This window comes from Vespa crabro, chromosome 11 (genome assembly GCF_910589235.1).
Source record: "Vespa crabro chromosome 11, iyVesCrab1.2, whole genome shotgun sequence".
Taxonomy (NCBI): domain Eukaryota; kingdom Metazoa; phylum Arthropoda; class Insecta; order Hymenoptera; family Vespidae; genus Vespa; species Vespa crabro.
Genome location: NC_060965.1, coordinates 6,015,621 through 6,032,619, shown reverse-complemented (window position 1 = coordinate 6,032,619; position 16,999 = coordinate 6,015,621). Strand labels below are relative to the sequence as shown.

The following is a 16,999-nucleotide window of genomic DNA, read 5'->3' as shown; positions in this document are numbered from 1 at the left end:
CTATATACTATATGTATTGTATACTTAAAGGAACAAGTATATAATATACATACGTACATATACCTACATAAATGATATACTATAAGCAACAAGTATACAATACATATAGTATTTAGTATATATACATACGTAACTATACATTACAAACATAGTATAGTATACACTATACACATATAATGGTACAGTATAAACTATATATATGCATATACGTGTCCGTAAGCTCGAAAAAATCGCGTCTTGAATAATCGCAGGTACACCTCGATTACTTCACTCCGTGTACATTCACCATATGGCAGCGCATCGTATACTTCCTCGTGAAGACAGCCTGACAGATAGGACAGATGGTGTCACCCCTATGTATACTCCGATGATGCGCAAGAGAGTCTCCACGATTGTAGGTACGGCCGCAGACATCGCACACCCAACGACCGCTTTCGTCATGTAGAGGCTTTGAACGCCTCCTGACACCCTCCTGACAAACGAGGATCGCTTGTTGCTGATTCCCATAAGGAGGCGCTTCGTGCTTTGGTTCTGCGCACACAATCCAAAGTGTTTCCCATACACACACGGCCTCATCACACACATTTATTTAATAGTCATTCTAAACAATTTTTCTTTTTATTTTTTAATTTCCCTTTTTTTTTAAGGTTTTAGTTTTACTTATGGTGTGCAATCTCTCAAGCTGCGATTTTATAGTAGAGAAGAGACTCTAAAAGTCAACGTGTGACTTTTTGTGTTCCATTCTTTTTGTTTTTTTTTATTATTACTAAAAATCTTGTTCTTGTTTTATCTCTTATCCTATTGTTCTTAGTTTGTATTGTTATTGTTGTCGGTATTGTTGATGGGTATTTTCTGTCTTGTATTGTTGATGGGTATTTTCTGTCTTGTATTGTATGTATGTAATTGTTCCCTCTCCCTTATGATTTGCAAGAGAAATTTGTATGGCGGTAAGGAATAAGGCAGGGGATGAATGAAGCGTATATATGATATTGAGAAGTTACTGACGCTAAGTAAGACATAGCAAGGAAGAATTCTCCCTCCCTAAAAATGACTTTTTTTTTTTTTTTTTTTTTTTTTTTTTTTTTTTTTTTTTTTTTTTTTTTTTTTTTTTTTTTTTTTTTTATAAAGAAAACTAAGGGACCTAATTCACCTAATTGGATCTATCTCTGAGTATTAATAACGTCCCCAGAGGAAATTTTCTATGATCTCGAGAAAATGTAGCAAAGGTTGTTTCATTGTCAGGTCAAGAGGAGCGATTCTTTTCTTTTTTTTTTTTTCTTTTTTTTTATTACATCTCCTTTCAAGGCTATCATCGAACGATATAATTATTTCGTTAATTAATAAATTCGAAGAATCACCCTGTCTTTCCACGTTTTTACAAATGAATTTGATGTGTCATTAATGTGAACATATATATATAGTTCGTTCAAAAGAAGACGAGTCAAGTTCATTAAAAGAAACAGTCGCACCCTAAACGCGTGATAGATGCATGAGGACTTCAGGTATTGGCTGACGAACAATAATCAATTATTGAATTCAAGAATGAATTTTTATTAATCATTGTTAGGGTTTTTTCGACTTCCCATCTGAAAACTCTTATAATATTTGAAGATTGTAAGTAGGCTTCTTATTCGATCATGTCCCCACATTCATTTGTTTACTTTTCCTGACTCGTCTCGTTGAACAGACTATAGATGTGTATACATACATACATACATACATACATACATACATATATACATCCATACATACATACATATATATATATATATATATATGTTATGTATACGTATATGTATATGTATATGTTGATACAGTGAGTGGTTCTGTATGTTAAATTTGTAACCGCTATGAGTAAGTACAGATCCCATAAGCATATTTAATTAAGCTTCCAGCCAGAAAAAAGGGTTTAGGGTTTTGGGTAAGAATGGGCGTGGGGGTAATGGAGGTGAGTTCACTGGAGTGTCGAAATGTGAAAAAGCTTGTGGATATTGAGATTCATGCGATCTATCGATGTTAACCGAGTATAACTTATACATTTAGAAAAATAAATTATATATATATCGCTGATTTTTCATCTCTTATAGTATATTGTGATCATTCATTTATACGTCATGTTTTCTTTTTTCTTCTTCTTTTGCATTATGCCTTTTGTTCGATACATCAAACTGCGTCGATTAGTATAATAACGGTCTCATTTTATCTTTTAAACCTAATTTATACTCAATAACAAATATTCTATGGCAGAAGTTTCTAAATTAAAATAAAAAAAAAAAAAATGAAATATAATATAATAATAATTGAAGTAGTACGATGTTATATTACTAAAGAAATATTTAGGAACGTAATCACATAAAAATTGATAATCAATTCATTTTCTTGGATGCAAAGCTCTTTTATGTGCCATTCGTATGTCAGTCTGTTAGAAAATAATAAATTAAAAATTGTAATTATAATATCAAACAAAAATTTGATTATGTATAATTACAAAATCTTTGTAATACAAATAAAAATACAAAAAAAAAATACAAAAAAACAGACAATATTAAATTTTGATCATATCGCGATGCATCTATAATTGTATAAATAAAAATGATTAAATATGAACTAATGAAATATAAAATATAAAGATACAATAATCTTTTTATAAATTTGATTGACGATGATAGATATGATCATTTAACTCGGTAATGCTTTAGGAACATCATGAAATAAAAATTTTGTAAAAATATTATTAATTTTACAATTATTTAAGCTTTTTTTTCTTTGCTTAAAACATATGATTAACACTTTCGCGTCCGTAAAATTTTGTTTATCTACATGTAGAATTGAACATTAACATCATTTTAATCATAATACGTTCGAGGGAATAATAATAAATTCCTATCACAATAATAATAAACAACAATAATAAAAATAAAAATTGGTTAGAAAAAGATTTTAAAGAGAACGATCATTTCGTGTTTTTTTTTTATAGATCTATAACTCGATGAAAGCAAAAATATAATTATATTATTAAATTAAAAAAAATAATAATAATAAAAATAAAAATAAAAATAAAAAAAAAAATAAAAAAAAAAATAAATATATACAATTTCTCTAATAATCGAAGGTATGATAATTTTCGAAACATTCTTTTTTGCAAAGAGGAATATCGCAAAAATCGCATACATAAGATGTATCCTTACGTATACCATGAACATAACAAACTCGACAACGTTTTTGCGGACATTTCTTTCTCCCCAAACTTATTATTTTTCTTAAACGATGCTGCTTCATATTCATCGATAGTCTTTCAGGTGGATCATCCTTAACTCGTTGATCTTTTCCTGTAATTGACATGCAGTCTTGCTTGAAGTCTAAATTATATAATATATATAAATATTATATATATATATGTATATATATATAAATATTAATATTTCAATTATTAATTATGTGATTACGATGAATGATGTGAAGTTTAAGTAGATCGTTATTTTAATTAAGAACATGTTCCGTTAAAAAAAAAAGAAAAATATTATTAAACAAAAAAACAACAACAACAACAATAATAATAATAATAATAATAATAATAATAATAATAATAATAATAATAATAATAATAAAAGAGTGAATAAACATTAGCTTTGTCTTTTAATTATAAATATTTTTCCATGCAAGTCAACGAATGCAAGACAAAATGTTACGAGTGTAATTGCAATAACTGAACGGATACGAAAGTGTTAAAAATATGTACCTTAAAATTATTATAATTTAATCGCTTTATCACCGATTTACTCATTTCTCTATGTTTAATCATGGCACTTCGCATACATAATATAATATACTATTCGCTATTCGCATTATTTCGCAACTATTTATATAGAGTTAATCATAGAAATATTCAGACACTTTTTAAAATAGAAATAAATTTTTATGTACATATAAAGAAATAAATTTGAATAATTTTTTTAAATGAAAATAATATGACAGAATTAAAAATAGGAATGATTTTAAAAAGATCAGACACTATTATACTTTTTCAGTTCTTCAAATAATATATCTAGCTAAAAGAATGAAGATCATACATTATATTGATCCTTTTAGTAATATTATCAAAATTGATCAGTTCTAAATTATAAAACGTTTTAGAACTAATCAATTTTAACAATATCTATCTATGCAATTATATGTCAAATCTATATATACATGGAATTATTCAATAAAAATTCACAATTTCTATTTTTGCTCCCTTTTAAAGATAAGCTTTTTGAAAGTGTCGAATAAACATTTCTAAAACTTAATAGTAACAAAAATACCTGTCTTATATAATGTGTATAACATATATATATATATATATATATATATATATATATATATATATATATATAAGTCTACATAAGATACTAATAATTGTTCTTGTTTATAACGATCGAAGAAGAAGGACGTCGATCGATACGCACATCCTACCGATTGATATCGACCTAAATATTAAAATAAATTCGAAAGTAGAGAATTTTTGATTTGAATAAAAAAAATAATAATAATAATTATAATAATAATAATAATAATAGTAATAATCATAATCAGGTTCAAAGATAATATCATAAATATCAATGTCGAAAGTCTACTTTAGCGTTCGCGTGAATTCGCACCAAATGAGCTTTCATATCATAACTACGACTGAAAATACGTTGACAAATCGGACATTTTGTTTGACCAGCGTGTAAGTCCTTGTGAAGTGTTAATGACATCGGATGTTTGAAACCTTTCCAACAAATTCTACAGCGAAATAAGAACTCTGCTTCCGTTGAACGACTACCAACACCAACACCAACACCACCAACATCACCACAGTCATCGTCCAAGACGACGAGGTCTGTGTTTATACGGTGGTGCTTGCAGCTTGGGCTAACATCTGTGCCACCTTTGGTAACTCCTGCTCGGTCTACAAATAAATAAATAAAAGACACAAGATCACCTATCTAGATCATAAGCTAAAACAAAATTGATGAAAATAATTATCGGTGAACTTGTATAAATATATGTATATATATGTATATATATAATAAATATACATATATTTCTTTTTCTAGATAAAAAATAATATTTATCAAAAAGAAGGGAGCCACGCTATATTATTCTTTTCTATTTTGTAATTTTACACATTAATTAATATATCTATGTTAATTAATTTTCTCTATTTCTCTTCCTTTTTCTCCCCTTCTTCATTTTTTTCCTTTCTCCATTTCTTTATTTTTCTAATTTCATTTTTCATTCCTCACCGATACTCTCTCTCTCTCTCTCTTTTTCTGTTTCTAGCTTTCGTGCCACGGTAGACGTTCTTCGTCGTTCGTTCGTTCGTTCGCAGTAATAATAATAAGAGACTAATAATAATAAAAAACGTGCGTATAGTAAGCGCAAGCTAAGTAGAGCAAGCCTGATTAGACCAGACAGATAGATAAGAGATATACATGAAACCGCTAAAAAGGAAAGATTGAAAAAGCTTCGTCAAAAAAGAGCCCAGGCAAAAATATCATTGTTTTTTTTTTAATGTCGCTAATTTCAAATTTATCGGATGCACTAACATATGTTATCGTTACAAGAGATTTATAATAATCGAGGTTCGAGTGTAACGACAGAATTTGTTTGTTAATGTTGTCAATGTTCCGATAAAGATACACTTACAAAAAAAAAAGAATATAGTAAGATTAGAATGTCGAAATTAAGCGACGACAAACGTTTCCTTTTATCCTTTTATCCTTTTTTTTCTCTTCCTTTTTCTTCTTCTTTTCTTTTCAATTTTTTTCTTTACTTTTATTAATTCAGCTTTCGTTTCATTTAAGAGATTAAAACATAAATTGCATTACATCGTTCGAAATTATTATTTTATACAACGTTGGATTTTATCAACCGATCCTTTTTTTTACATGAAGACGCATACACCTATATATTTAACAAAACGTAACTTTCTTAACGAGTAATAGATCGTTTTGAGATCAATTCTTTAATAAAATTTCTTTCTCGAATAAAATCACATTTGTCGACATATAAAATTGGCGCGCTATTTCGAGATACGAATACTGAGAAATTACTGATGTCCTATCGATTCTCGCAATACTTCCTTTTGTCATGATTATCTCGATAGATATTTAAGAAAAAAAATTTACAAACGTTGGTTTAGGAGTTGGAATATATTCGAACAGGACAATATTTTCCTTGCTCCTTATTTACTCAACATTGTAGTATACTAAAGTAACATTTATGTTAAATTACAATAATATATTCATAATAAGATCATGTTATGACAGTCTTGAGTACACACACAAAAAAAAAAAAAAAAAAAGAAAAAAATCAATAATATTTCCACGCGTCTGTGGTACGGAATTTATTATTGCACTTATGTATAAAAACGAGAAATCTTTCCTTCCCTTTCTTTTTCTTTCTTTTTCTTCCTTCTTTCGCAGAAGTTCGCTTTCGAGCAAGTTTGTCATCGAGTGAATTAAATAATGTTAACAATTTCACAGCTCTAATAATATACACAAACTATGAGCATTTAGTCTTACGCATGCATGAAATCTATCTCATACGGAGAAAGCGCAGTAAAAAAAAAGTAATAATAAAAGCTCAAAAAAAAAAATAATGATAATAATAAAAAAAAATTACTTATTAACAAAAGGACAACTATATTTGCAACAAGACGAAGAGACCTCTTAATTATTTAGTATACTTTCGTTTTCTAATTTTTACGTACGTACATACAACCAAAATCATTCAGTCAACGTTCATTCGTAAGTACGATTGTAATTTAGCAACCGAAAAAACTGAAATAATAATAATAATAATAATAATAATAATAATAATAATAATAATAGTGGTAATAGGAGTAGTAATATTAGTAGTAGTATTAGTAGTAGTAGTAGTAGTAGTAGTAGTAGTAGTAGTAGTAGTAGTAGTAGTAGTAGTAGTAGTAGTAGTAATAGTAATAGTATTAGTAATAGTAGTAGTAGTAGTAGAAATAATAATAATAATAATAAAAATATATCAGAATATAAAAGTTATATCTATAAATACATAGATCTAACACCGCTTGACAGACACTAAATAAAACTATTAACAATCTATGTGTATCTAATGAATGTATAATTAAAGAAACATCGATTTCAAAGTTATTATAAAAGAGATCCATGATGAAAAGGAAGAGGAGAGAAAAGGGAGATTAGTAGAAGAGGAGAATAAAATACGTTCGCTATATATATGTATAATATATGAGATCAAAGTGGAGAAATAGAAAATGAAATAATCTTAGAGGAAAAAAACATATATATATATATATATATATATATATATATATATATAAATATCGAGTGAATCATTCAACGTTTGTATCGTAAAAATGTATTACAAATATTTCTTATCTAGATACAAATGTTGAATGACACAAGAATAGCGAGGTGAACGAGATACAATGCTAATTCGCATTTTTTTTGTTATTTCAAAGTAAAAAAAAAAAAGAAAAATGAAGAAAAAATCCTTCAAGGATTAAATTTTCTCCCATAATCTAAGTTCCAAACATTTCATTTTTCTTCTTCATTCATACTAGCAACAAAACAAAAAAATAAAATCTAATTATCGGAAATAAATCTTTTGATTGACGCTTTCATAACTGATTATTGTCGACCGTCGTATATATTTCGTAAATGCATTTTCTTCTTTCGAGCTCACAAATTCGATCAATCGAATTTTATACACTATGCCATACTTGATTGGATCGTTTTAATCGATCAACAATCTTCGACATATACGCAGATATATAGGGTGTTTCTGAAATGGTGATTTATTTTAAGTCGTTTACATCTTTGATCTAATATAAAATATTTATATCTTGAACTGATATTTATTAAAACTTTTTCAAATATTATAATTGAATAAATCTATTTATATCCTGCCAATTTCAAGAACACCCGCGATTTATATATATTTATATATATAAATCTTTCAAAGAAATCGACCCAAAAATGATTTCAAATCGATTCGATGATGCTTACGACGATGATGCGAAAGACGAAAGATCGTTGTTGGGAATAATGCGATCGAATTGGACGAGGAATTTAAAATGGATTCGGTTGGTTGATTGTTTTTTTTCTCTGTGGCTTTCGGCATTATTACGGCGGTCGATCGGAGTTGGTGCTATGGGGGCGGAATGTGTGGGATGGCACGTATTTTGTGAAAGTCGACGAAACAGGGCCAACGGCATAAACAGGCATTGCAGGCCCAACATTTGAAGCGTGTCTGTCTGAGCTTTCCACGCGATGTTACCATTCCACGCTGCTTGCAGTGTACACATACTTTTCCATGGCCGTTCGCTTTGCTGAGGCTATGAGGCTGACCGGATATGTACGTAATCCGTCCTGGAGAAAACATATTGGGCCAAACACTTCGGTTAGTCAGATCCTTAAGTATATGTGCACATGCAGCAGCCATTAGTTATTTCAGTAAGAGATAGAGAGAGAGAGAGAAAGAAGAAGAGAGAGAGAGAGAGAGAGAGAGGAGGAGGAGAAAGAGAGAGGAGAAGAAGGAGAAAGAGGGAAGAGAAAGAGAGGAGGAAGAGAAAAGAGAGAAAAAAGAAACAGAAATCTTTCGAAAAAAAAAAAAAGAAAATAAATTACAAAGAGAGAGGACGGGGATAAAGAAAACTTGAGCAACGACCAATCCCAGCACCAACCAACTCCGTCAGCCGTGAAAGCCAATCTAAAAGAAGGTTTTGTATGTATGTATGTATATCTGCAGCGACCAATTACCCACCGACAATCTGTGTCTACGCATACATATACATATATTTATCTGTGTATATATATATATATATATATATATACATATGTGTGTATATATATACATATGTGTATATATATATATACATATGTATATATATATATATATATATACATATGTGTATATATATATATACAAATTTTTTTGTAGCATTGCCAGGTGCTAGTTTAATGTGCTCGTTCACACGATATGCGTAACATTCTTTTCCTTATCCAGTTTTCATTGTTATTTTTATTTTTTTTTGTTTTTCATATTTTGTTTTCTCGTACTTTTCTTTACTCGTTGTAAAATGTAATAGAATCTGCTTTTTTATTTATTTCTTTTCTTTTTTTTTCCTAGATATTAGAGTATCTTCTTCATCGATTATCATCGAATAATCTTTGATATGAAAATGTCCTGTTGTGTCCAATAGAATGACGAATCTTCTCTTCCCCCTCTCTCTTTTTCTCTATTTTTCTCTTTCATTAGCGATCACACAAATTTTGTACTTCTTCACTGCTCCGTGAGTATTTTTTTCTTTTTGTTTTGTTTAAATACGATGCGCAATCGAGTTATTTCTATTGTATGACTCGGCATTTTTGTTCCTTTTTATCGTACTTTTTATCATTTCTTCAAAACGCTGCATAGTAATTTTCTCGTTTTCTTTTTCCAGCTAGATTACAAGGTTCTTCCTATTTCTAAATATAAACCGACCGCTGTATCATCATACATAATAAAATATAAATAATAAAAAAAATTCAACGATCACACATCATTTTAATCGTTCAATCGTATCAATCATTCTCACTTTCTCTCTCTCTCTCTCTCTCTCTCTCTCTCTCTCTCTCTCTCTCTCTCTCTCTCTCTCTCTCTCTCATTCACTCACTCACTCACTCACATACTTTTTTTTTTCATATATCTCGATTGCGTTAAATGAATCCAGTTAAATATTATACTAAAAACATAGCGTTACATAATAATAGTAATAATAATAATTATAATAATAATGATAATAATAATAACAATTATAATATTAATTATAATAATAATAACAATGACAATAATAATAATAATAATAATAATAATAATAATAATAATAATAACAATAATAATTATAATTATAATTATAATTATAATAACAATAATAATAATAATAATAATAATAATAATAATAATTACAATCGTTTTATTTTTAATTATTAATTTAAATCGATTGTTCTATCTTTTTTGACACCGAATATTGTCAAGAACAATATCGATTTTACGGTTTGCAGTTTAAACAATCGCAATTATCGGTTTTTATTATATCTTTTTTTCGAGTTTTGAAGGGATTTTTTTTCTAACGATTCCGAACGATTAGAAAAATAAAAGAAATAATGCATATAATAAGGACAAGATTTCTTTTTTAAACTTTTGCTATATTTTTTGTATTCTTCGTATTTGCTTGAAAGAATTCCGTGCTCTTGTTCTATTTATTTATTTTTTTTGCGACAGGGATAAATTTGCGAGTTTCCTTACCTACCTGCTATCTTTTGGTGTTGTATATTCGTCATTTAAAATATATATTTATGATTCGTAAAAGAAAAAAAAAGGAAAAAAAAAAAGGAAAAAAAAAGAAACGGAATTCGATGTTCTTCGATATAAAAAATATATATATACTTATAAATTATATTTTTTCAATATTGGACGAATAATATCATACCATATTGGAAAACATCGAATTCCAATATAGGAAATAATATGTATTATTAATTTGTTCAGCGTTTTAGAAATGGTTATATAGAATCATGATGAATAGAATAGAACGTGTTGTCGTAAATAATGAAATATGAAGAAAGAAATCGATCGCATGCCACTGTCACCTGCACCATCACCGTAACCATGTATACTAAATTAGTTTGCTTGCTCAGGCTGCATGATAGATATATACATACATATATCTTGGACTAATCGAATCACTTTCAAAAAATATCAATATTTTTTTCTCTCTCCGTATCTAGTAATCAAGTTCTATTTTTTCTTTAACTTTATTTTTGATTCTACAAATGTTATTTATTAAAGATTTGTATAAATCAGATTTAATAATATATCAAATCGTAAATACTATGGCATATTATCATAGAAATTTGTCAATTAATTATGTTTTCATTAATATATACAATCTAGATTATTATTAATATCCGATAAGAAAAGATATTTCTCTTTTCTTGATATAATAACAAACTTCGAATGTGTATATGAAAAATAATTTTCTTCTCGCGTATATAAAATAATTTTCTAAGAAATTTGTGTACACAATATGTAACATGCCCATGGATTTAAATAGAACTTTTGCATGCAAATGAATTGCGTGTGATATTCTTTTCTTTTCTTTTTTTTTTTTTTTTTTTTTTTTCTTTAATATATATATTTTTATGAACAAATGTCTTAATGAAATATTGAGAAAATCAAGAGATACTGCCATATACCGATATTAAAAGTATTTACCAAAATATACACAAAGATGTGCTTGTAGTTAGTGCGTAAAGGAGGAATATAATGGTAGTTTTGATTTAGTTATTAAAGGAATGTTGATGATTGTCGGAACACATACAGCACTTGGCAATGCTTACTAGTAATATCTACGATAGTATAACCTACGCCCGAGAGTACCTAAACCACACACTTATAATGGAAAAAAAAGGTTCATGCACGCCGTATATTAAAATAATCCGACCAATTTGCGTATATATATAGGAAAAAAAGATGAAAAATAAAAAAGAAGAAAAAAATTTTTTTACGTTGGTAGGAAAGGTTGTCTTCTTTTATATTTTAATAAGGCTGCTGTATCGATAATTTTTCGTGCAATCAATCTGTGAATCTGATTTTAATATATTGACCATTGTGTATTTAAACTAATTTGGATCAAGACAGATATAAGATTGAAATATTTTTATATTTTTATATCTATCACTACAAAGATATTCGATAAAACTTTTTAATTCTTCTGTAACACATTACTGTTAACTTCTCTTATATTCACATTAATTGTACTTATTCACATTAATTTAACTTTTATTTAATAAAGAAAAAAATCTAGAAGATATATTTAATATGTGAAAGTTATCAGATCCACAAAATGCAAATGTTAAAGTGAAGCTCATTTTGATATTCCTTTTTTTTTTTTTTTAAGACGATAATAAATTATTTATTGAAATGCTATTTTATTATTGTTTTTGCCATTGCCCGAAATTGAATATTAAATCTTATTTAACAGCACTCATGTGTGTATGCGTGTGTGTAAGTAATGCAAAGCTACACAGGCTACCAATTATTTATACAATTTAATGTATGAATTTAATCAAACAACTACTTTTTTCAATTTTAATTAACGATACAATAACAAGGAATCAATGTCCTTCCTATTGTTTCTATATTTCTGTCACGTAACCTTAGTCCATAGAATGGTTTTTATGTGTGAATGAAAGGAAATGGCTTTATGAATATAACACTAACACTTTATGGATTAAAGCATCCAAAACCGTATTTTGTACTCGCAATACATATATATCTATATAATTGTTCATATTTCAAATTAATTGAAACAATTATATTTAAGTCTTTTATGCAAATAGTAGAAATGTTTAACCCTTTAAGTGCAGAACAACACTGCTAGAATGCACTCTGAGAGAATGAAATTAAAACAGAAGTATTAAGCGCTATGTATGGGCAGTATTTCATATTTAATGCATAAAGCATTAACTGGGTGTAGGACATATTTACTAATATTCGATCATATTCTTTAAACTAATAATAATATTTATTAATAAACATAAACATTTAATTTATAAATAAAATAATATAACATTGAATAATTTTAATTTAATAATATGTAAACAAAAATATAGCACTTTGATTCAATGTAATATATTGAGTATTGTAATATATTGAATAATATACTGAATTAGTATTCTTCTTTTGTATGATATAATTCAAAGCATTTATCAATACAAAGGCCTACATCGCATTTTTTGCACTCATACCGTGATTCCGATCTTTTCTTGTTCTTTGCACACACAACACATTTTCGTCTTGCACTCTTTGATTTTGCTGTATTGCTAACATATACAGAAAGAAAATGTCTTCCTGTTAATCTAAATATATTGCTTCCGAAATTTTTATTTCCTCTGCCTACTATTACCCTATCCTGTGGGTATTTCCTTAAATTTTCTGTATCACTGTTTTTTTCAATTACACGTTCTTCAGTTATTCGAGCCATATTCACAGGTACAAGAACTACAAATTACAATGTGAAGTCAGATATGTATTTCTAACGGAAATAGAAAATATACTGTAACTATTGCTAAAAAACTAAGAACACAAATGTGTAAATGAGAGATATTGAATACACTGATGTTCAGTAATTATATAGAACTTTTTACTCTGAGTGCATATACGTGCCTATAGCACTGAAAACAAATTTTTTACTCTGAACGTATATATGCATTCATAAGCCATAATCAGAATTTTATGCTAAGCCCATATATACGCCCACAGCACTCAAAGGGTTAAATAAATAATGTTACTCTAATATAAAAAAGATCTTATTATTATCGATATATATGTGCTGAATAACATTATATTGTGTGTATACATATATATATATATATATATATATATATATATATATATATATATATATATATATGCAATATGCGAGTACAAGTTAAACATTCTGTTGCTATACCACTTAATATAGCTATCGCATATATATATGTTATTATTTAACTTATTAAAATATATTTAGTTAAGCATATGGTAAAATAAGATATAGTTCGTAAAAAAATATCAAATATACTTTCTGATTACCAGAAAAAATATGGTAGAGCAACCACGTTGATAACAACACATTCTTTTTCATATGAGTCATATTTTATTCTTAGTTAATAATTATTTTGTACTCTACTTATCATACTTTTTGTGAATAATGTCAGAAATTTATCCCTACAATTAAATAAGATACTCTTTGAGTTTATATTTCTTAAAAACAAACACTATATACAAACACTATATACAAACACTGTGTGTGTGTGTATATATATATATATATATATATATATATATATATATATATATATATTAAATTTTGTTAAATAATTTATGTTAAATTACTGCTTATATTTACAACACACACACACGCGCGCGCGCGCGCGCGAACATACATACATACGCACACACACATACACACACATCAATTATAAGCAGTAATTTAATATAATTAAAATGTTAAAATAAAGATCAACTCTCACATATGACTCACAGAATGTTAATGTGAAAGAAAATCATCCTTTTTAGGGATAATATATGCTCCAAAAATTATAGGTACAATCACTTACCCTGTACTGCTTCCTGTGCTAGCCTTTCTCCGGAAGTACTGGGTTTTGACAATAGATGTCCTAATGAGAAAAAGAACAACATAATTATTACAAAATATAAAAGAAATATAACAATTGTTTTAAATTTAAAAGCAAGAAAAAAGTACTGGAACAAGAATATTTTTGCATATTAAAAAAAGTGCTTACCAACATCTGCTGACTGATGTTTACTATCCAAACTATCAGAAACAGATTGACTACTCGTATAAAAAGTTTGAGTAATGTCTGGTTTCTGATCATGATCAGGTGTGTTAGATGGTGTATCTTCTATTCCAATTTTGTTCAATGAACTATCTCCTATACTTTGTTCTTCATAACTGCAACTACTACCATCTTGTTCCAAATATTCAGGCATTTCTAGCTTTAGATTTGGCATCAAAGGAATTATTTCAACAGGATCTGAACCAGGTATTGTTTGATTATCTGATATCTTATTTTCTGAGTCTTTTCCAGATAATGCATTGCTGACTGTTTTATCCGCATTCGTATTCGTGTTATCACGACATTTTCGTCTTTTTGTAGGTGGAGTTTCAGTTTGCAGCTCAACTGCATGATATGGCATGGGTGAAGAAGGTGACTTACTTCTTTTAGCATCAATTGTAGATTTTATAGAAGAATTCTGTAATTGTATTTCTGGTTCATTGGGAATTTCTAAATCATCCTGCAATATAATCAGAAATTTAAGTATATGCTCACTTAACCAGATTATTATTATTATTATTATTATTATTATTATTATTATTATTATTACTCTTGTTTAAAAATATACAATAAAAATATATTCCACAACTTTTATAAATTAGTCATATTTATACCAACCTCAACTAAACCATCGTTATCCTTTCCTGTACCATCAGTGAGGCCTTGAACTGCCAACAACTCTGCTGTTGTCAAGAAGCTAGCAAGTTGTTCTTGAACGACGTTAACTTCACCTTGATACATAAAATCAACCAAGGCTGCTAAGTCATCAAATTTTACATTACGGAATATTATAACTGGATGTTGACATGGGTTTTCCTGTTATACAATAGAGAAATTATATAGAAATCGATTATTTATAATGAATAATAAATAAAAGATATAGATAATAAAAAATAAAATTATCATTGCAAAATTACCTTAAAAAGATCTCTGAAATATGTGCTACATGCTGATAAGAGCATTTTGTGTGCTCTGATCCGCTTGCCTTCACAGCTTAATGTAACATCAACGAGATCTTCATCCGTCCTTAACGTATCAAAAGCACATGTAATATGTTTTAAATAATTATTCCATCTAAGAGAAAATTGTTGACTGGAACCCATTCTGTTGTATCTAAAAAGAAAATATTTTATATGAAATTAAAAATTTAGGAAAAATATATTATTTTTAAAATACAAATTACAAAATGTTTAATATTATATATATTTGTCATATATTTTGAAATAACAGAGACTTAAATGTACAAAATGTTATTGACAAATTTATATACATACATATGTGTGTGTGTTTGTGTGTGCGTATCGTGTGTGTGCGTATGTGTGCGTGTGCGCGCGCGCGTGTATGTGTGTATATATATAATCTCAAAATATATATAATCCTACTGATCAATCATTGATTGTCACGAACAACTAAACAACAAAGATACTGTATGAATAACAGAATTGTGAATGCATTTTGCATGATCATATTTTTAATTACTCTTACATATACACTAACTCTAACCTGGATTATAATTGTTTGTGACGCCTGATGAAAAAAAAAAATAACAAATTCGTTGTCTGTATATCTTAAATTTATATATATAGATTACACGTACGTATGTATACGTAATAAATCTAATACCATTTGTTTACGATTAGTTCGTAAAAAGGAATAAAAAAAAAAAAAAGAAGAAAAAAGAAAAAGAACAAAGAAAAATAAAAGTTTCATAGATATTCAAAAAATTAATAGAATGTCGTCATTTACGTATCTACGGTTAGCCCTCACCTTGCCCGTAAGAATCCAGCAAGCTTCAATACGAGTGGCGATGTGTAGGACCAAAGATTGGAGTCCTCGATATGTGCGACGTGACGGGAAAACTGTCAGCTGCAGTCACGAACTTCACCCCCCACCCCAAGACAAATAAATATATAAGAATTGCGTATTTTCACGTAAAATGCGCTACTTCCTTTGCATTTCACGAAAAATAAAAACTGTAAACAGTGAGGCAACATAGATTTTCATGGCACTGTAAAGGCATCGTTCTTAGTGCAATGCATAGACACTACTGGCGTCAATCTACTAAACGATTATCGCGTTATATAATTTCATTACGGCTCGATTCAAAATTAATATTTTGTTTCTCTTTCTAACGATTTTTTTATCAACACTTATCAACGAAATGACAGCCGGTGCCCATTTTCCCAACGGAAAACGCGTAAGATGGGCGAAAGAAGCTCCCACTTCCTACAGAAGCCACGCGCGATGTGTGGGGGGTCTCGATAAAACATGACGCTTATAACATTCTCTTATTGGTTCAAAAACTAGACATCATTTCAACCAATGAAATTATTCATATTTATATTTTCTCAATTACTTCATAATATTAAAAAATTTAATAAATATTAGTATTATCTAATTATTTAAATAATAATAATAATAATAATAATAATAATCTTTTTTGAATTCTTGAAAATATCTTTTTTTCGACCAATCATATTTAACTTTTAACTATAAAATTGTTTTGTTTATTTTTGTTTCTCTTATATATATACATGTGTATGTGTATGTGTGTATTGTGTTACATCTCATGCAACCACTCTTACTAATAC

At 28.1% G+C, this 16,999-nt stretch overlaps 1 protein-coding gene across 10 annotated transcripts in view; it reads right to left on the bottom strand.

The window, feature by feature from the left end:
• Window positions 1-16,670, bottom strand: part of LOC124428053 (protein bric-a-brac 2-like) — a 32,436-nt gene extending 15,766 nt beyond the window's left edge. For 3 of the 10 annotated variants that reach the window (XM_046971647.1, XM_046971645.1, XM_046971644.1), the window contains exons 1-5: window positions 16,176-16,670; window positions 15,326-15,521; window positions 15,027-15,224; window positions 14,355-14,868; window positions 14,169-14,228 (exon numbers count right to left, since the gene is read on the bottom strand). In XM_046971647.1, the coding sequence (XP_046827603.1) occupies window positions 14,169-14,228; window positions 14,355-14,868; window positions 15,027-15,224; window positions 15,326-15,511 (958 nt within the window). In that variant the 5' untranslated portion in view covers window positions 15,512-15,521; window positions 16,176-16,670. Of the gene's footprint in view, window positions 1-135; window positions 532-3,188; window positions 3,330-4,390; window positions 4,931-11,164; window positions 13,069-14,168; window positions 14,229-14,354; window positions 14,869-15,026; window positions 15,225-15,325; window positions 15,522-16,175 lie in introns of those variants that run through there. The other 7 variants (XM_046971653.1, XM_046971650.1, XM_046971654.1 and 4 more) reach the window with 5 other exon arrangements.
• Between the last annotated feature and the right edge of the window lie 329 nt (window positions 16,671-16,999).